The following is a 5350-nucleotide window of genomic DNA, read 5'->3' as shown; positions in this document are numbered from 1 at the left end:
CCACAGTCGACTACGTGGGAGTCCAGCGACATAGCCATTACGCTAACTACTGATTCCCGGGCTTCTCTCTTAAAAAGACTTGAGAACAGCTTCCTGGGGTGTATTTACATTCTACTTATTCAGAGTTAACTGGGAGAATTTTCTTTGGTCAAAAAAGCTAGTCCTCAGGAGTGCACACTCCCACACACCTGTGCCACTGCCCCTGCAGCCTGGCTGTTAGAAGGTCTACGACCAGAGTCCTCTGAGCGGAAATGACCTCATGGCAGTCAGCTTTGTTTTACTGAACCCACAATATGCGGTCACAGGAGAAAGCAAACGTTCCACGGTGAATTCTCTCCCCGTTTCGTTCCTGCCTCCTTGCTAGTGAGTACATCTGGTGGCCTGTGCGAGGAGGACTGAGTGTGGTGTGCAGTGGGCTCCCCTTGTCTTTGTAGGGCCTCCTTCTCTCATTAGCGACTTGTCAGCAGGTGGTTGTTCACACTGCGGCTCCTTCCTCTATCCGGAAGCTCAGAGCTGCTAACAGAAGCAAAGCCACTCACGGCTCTGGTATGCGCCCGGGAGACTCCAGTCCCGTTCTGTCTGTCCACCTGTCTTGGCAGTCTTCTCTTTAAGCAGAGGCTTAGCTGAAGATAATGAGTGTTTATTACTTAATCCCTTCCCAGTTCCAACTTGCTTTCTTCTCATTATCTCTAGGTGTTTATTAATTAGAATTACACCGACTTCGTTAGAACTGGGGCTGGATTTTAGGTATAAGGCAACATTTTTTTAAGAATTATTTTATTTAACTTTATTCATTTATCTATTTTAATTTGTCCAGAGAGGGACAGAGAGAGAGAGAGAAAGGGGGTGGGGGAGTGAGAAAGCAAGCCACCAGGTCCAGGACTCAAACTGTGGTCGGCCGTATGGGAGTCCAGCACCCTTAACCACCACGCCGCCGGCCAGCCCAAAGGCAACTTTTTAATAAATGTTTTTAAGTGCATTAATAGAAAGCTGCCTCAGTTCTGGGGATCATCTAAGGAAAGGAGGCCTTTTAACAACAGCAGAACTATTGCTGAGGTTTTACCTACCCCCCAGAGCAGTATCTCCAAGGAGGTGCAGGACAGAAGGGCAAGGGGGGGACTGCGTCTTTGATTTTACAGACCTCAAAGTCGGTGAAGATGCCGCGGAACCCTGCTTTTACCTGTGTCTTGTTTTCCATCTTTTCTTTACCTTTTTCTAACTTGGAACTGGGGACCTGATCGACATGCAAGCACAGTATTTTCTGTGTTCCACCTGCCTCGATGCGTGTCTTGTAGAACTAGTTGCTTCCTGATGGTTAATGTGGATACAGGCTAGAGAAGGGAGGTCTAAGATTACGAGGGGGATGATAGCCTGTGGAAAGGCGGCGAGAAGCCTCCTGTGGCTTTTCTGGCCGGGTTGTCACCAGCGTCATCACCCGAGGGTGGCCAGTTTCTGCGAATGAAAACAGAACATGCAGTTAAACGCTAATGGGATATGCTTGTCCTGAGAAATGATAGATTGTCTATCTGGAGCCCACATTCAGGCTGGGCATCGTACAGTCTCCTCTTGTGCTCCACAGATTCCCATCTGGTTCCTCTAGTGAGTAAGGGTGGTGTTCGGAGGGTCAGTGTCTGGGCGCAGAGCTGAGGTTTATGGCTTATGTACTTAGATTCTGTTTGCCCGGCAGGTGCAAGTCCACAGAGGTGTAAATTCAGTCTGCCTCAGCGTGTCAGGGCTCAGCGTCAGAGACTGACCCTGTGCTGGGAGGAGAACAGGGCTGCAGGGCGGTGGGGGCGGGAGTGGAGAGGGTAGGAAGGAGACAGGAGGAGAGAACTGTGCGAGCTCGTAGGCTCCAGTGTGTTTCTTTCTTTTTCTTTTTTCCCTTTATTTTTAGCTTTGCTGTAAGCATGTGTACCGGAGAGAGGCCGAGAGATAGAGGTAATATGGCCACACCACAGTCCCTTCTCCGTTCTCCTCTCAGATTTTGGGCATGCACACACTCACACATACCTGATGTGGCCTTCCAGCTGCCAGGTCCAGGGCTTGAACTATGCAGTCGGCCTTGTGGGATCCAGCCTCCTTAACCACTGCCCACCGGCTGGCCCCAGTATAATTTTTAATAGCTTAGTAGATTGTCATCTTTTCACTAACTCTTTAGGGGAGAGAAAGGATGGGAATTCCATCAGCGCACAGCTCTGTGAAGGTGAAGGTGATCAGAATATTTGACCTGCTGCTTTTAGCTCAGTCTCTCATGAAGACTTTTTTTTCTCTTTTTTTGAGAGGTTTTTGCTGTAGGGGTTGTGTGCTTGCCAGAAAGACAGAGAGACAGCGAGAAATCACCCCAGGGGGGTATGGCCACTCTGCAATCCCTTCTCCTCTCGGAATCTTGGGGTCACTTACATGCGCCCAGTGTGAGTTTAAGCCACCGGGTCCAGGACTTGAACCGCGGTCGACTACGTGGGAGTCCAGCGACATAGCCATTATGCTCACTGGTCCCTCTCATGAAGGCTTTGAACAAAGCTGTTTTCAGAAAGCAAGGGCTAGGCCTCAGGTTGATGGAGAATGAAGATTATCTAGAATATTCAGAAATATGGTACTTCTGGGGAGATTGTGGATGAGGAAGGATAGGAGATGGGATGATGGAAGAGAGGAAGAGAGCAAGCTTGGACAGTTAGAACCCAAGGAAGGGCAGATACTTGGGGATGGGGCCAGCAAGTGGTGTGGTGGTTTAAGCACTGACCTTCTACCTGGCCAACCACAGTTCAAGTCCTGGACCTGGCCGCTTGCTTTCTCAATTTCCTTCTCTCTCTCTCCTCTGTCTCTGGTGAGCGCATGTGTCCTATAGTGAATTAAGTAATAATAATTGTAAGAAATTTAAAAAAACATAGTTGGTGGGGGTGTTCAGTAACCAAACATAAAGTCTTTTTTTTTTAATAATTACTTATTCAATTTTATTTATTCATTCATTTTTAATTTGACCAGAGAGAGACAGAGATAAAGAGAGAGAAAGGGAAAGTGAGAAAACAAGCCACGGGGTCGGGGACTCGAACCCTGGTTGACCATGTGGGACTATCCAGCGCCTTAACCACCATGCCACTTGCTGGTCCCCCAAGCATAAAGTCTTACTCCTAGAATTCATCTTTTAATGTTCTAATAATTATTTTAAAAATCTCCCCTTCACCCCCAGTGGGCACATGCACTTGCCAAAGAGACACAGAGATATATAGAGGGAAAGTGAGAAAGCACCCCTGTGGAAAATGGTCACACTGCAGCTTTTTTCTCCTCCTTTTCTCCCTCCTTTTGGGAGTCTGGGCAAGCACACACATTCCCGGTGTGTTTCTCAAGCCACTAGGTCTGGGGTTCAGACTGCACAGTCAGCCATGTGGGACCCGACCACCTTAACCATCACACCACTGGCTGGCCCAGTTTTTGTTTTTATTATTAAAAATTTCATGGGGGGGGACCAGCAGGTGGTGTGGTGGTTAAGGTGCTGGACACTCCCACAGGGCCAACCAGGGTTCGAGTCCCCGACCTGGCGGCTTCCTTTATCCCTTTCTCTGTCTCTCTCTGTGTCTCTCTCTGGTCAAATTAAAATAAATGAATGAATAAATAAAATTAAATAAATAATAATTTTTAAAAATTTTCATTGGAGACCAGCAGATGGCATAATGGTTACATTGCTGGACTCCCACATGGCCACTGTGGTTCGAGTCCCAGATCCAGAGACTTCAAACTCACATCGGGCACATGTGCGTGCATGCCCAAGATACCAAGAGGAGACTGGAGGAGAAGGGATAGCGGTGCGGCCATCCCCCGGGGGGTAATTTCTTGCTTTTTGTCTCCGTCTTTCTTTGTCTCTCTGATGAGTGTACACACCCTATAGCAAAAAATCTCTCCAAATTTTTATTTTTATTGTTTCATCACATTGGGAATGCAACTGGGATAATATTCTATACAGAAGTGCCTGGTTGCAGAGGTTTGTCAGAAGTACTGTGAGAAAGTCCTCGGCCGAGATTTATTATGGTCAGTGTCTCAGGTCTAATTTCAGGAATACTTCTCCTTTCAAGTGTTCCGTTTTTCTTCTTTTCACATAGCTCAGTGGGATTCTGCGAATGAGTAGGAAGAGAGCATTTTGTTCTTTTCTCAAGAGGTGTTTCTCAGAGCCATAGCCTCACTTCCATGCAAGCTGGCTCCTGTGGGTGTTCGAACTCTCCTCAGTTCCAAGGCAGAGCTTTGACAACATGAGAAGTTCTTGGCGAGAAGTTGTGCTTTATAGTAGACAGAACCTGAGACGCTCATCTGACCCTCGAACCCGGCAGGCGGTCTCAGCTCAGCCTCTCCCCACGGAGATGCCACGTTGTGCGTGAGGGGAGTGGCAGTTCGGGATCCCGCAGGAGTGGTCTGGAGGGAAAGCAGGTGGTGAGGTCTGAGGTGGTCAGCGTGCCCCGTAGCTTTCCCGTCTGACACTCAGCAACTCATGGGCGAGAATGAGGGGCTAGCAGCTAGCTCGGTGGCCTCGGGCCACGGTAGGTGGCAGGGGAGAAGGTAGTCAGTGGAACCAGTGGTCCGAACGTTGGGGTCACTCTCAAGGCCCCGTGTCTCCCGAGGCTGCCCCTGCACTTCCGAGACCCCCGCTGGGCCTGAGGCTGGGCCACACTAATGAGCTACTTTTGCCCTCCAGCTTCCTCCACTGTATAGCCTGATGTGTTTTGCTACGTGAGTGTGCGCCCTAGGCGTGTCTCCCAGGTCTTGATGCAGTGTCTCATCTTTGCACCTCTCTCACAACTCCTATCAGAGTTTGTTTCTAATGGAAGAGGTTCACATGATAAAGAACAAACCAGCCAGTCCTCACATCAAGATAGAGATGAAAAATGCCACCTTGGCATGGGACTCCTCCCACTCCAGTGTCCAGAACTCGCCCAAGCTGACCCCCAAAATGAAAAAAGACAAGAGGGCTGCCAGGGGCAAGAAGGAGAAGGTGCGGCAGGGGCCAGAAGGGGAAGGGTGCGCCAGCCGCAGCGCACCGAGCACCAGGCGGTGCTGGCGGAGCAGAAGGGCCACCTCCTCCTGGACAGCGACGAGCGGCCCAGTCCTGAAGAGGACGAAGGCAGACACATCCACCTGGGGACCCTTCGCCTGCAGAGGACGCTGTACAACATCGACCTGGACATCGAGGAGGTACCTCCCGCCCCTCCCCACCCCCGCCCCTCCCCGTGCTGGTCTGCTCTGGCAAGAACAGGCGGCCCTTGTCATTGGCGCCTGGTAGCTCTGAGCGATGGCGAGCTAGCCAGCAGGCCGCCGGCTCTGGGCGGTGGCAAGCTGGCGAGCTAGCGAGCAGGCAGCTGGCTCT

The 5350-nt window shown here is 50.3% G+C and overlaps 1 protein-coding gene across 1 annotated transcript in view; it reads left to right on the top strand.

The window, feature by feature from the left end:
• Positions 1–5350, top strand: part of ABCC5 (ATP binding cassette subfamily C member 5) — a 113193-nt gene that overhangs the window by 53207 nt on the left and 54636 nt on the right. The window contains 2 exon segments of the mRNA XM_014592513.2: positions 4796–5002; positions 5005–5178. Of these exon segments, the coding sequence (XP_014447999.1) occupies positions 4796–5002; positions 5005–5178 (381 nt within the window).

This window comes from Tupaia chinensis, unplaced genomic scaffold, assembly GCF_000334495.1.
Source record: "Tupaia chinensis unplaced genomic scaffold, TupChi_1.0 Scaffold000708_1, whole genome shotgun sequence".
In the NCBI taxonomy this organism is placed as follows: Eukaryota; Metazoa; Chordata; class Mammalia; order Scandentia; family Tupaiidae; genus Tupaia; species Tupaia belangeri.
Note: the sequence above shows the minus strand (reverse complement) of the source record. Positions and strands in the feature narration are given on the sequence as shown.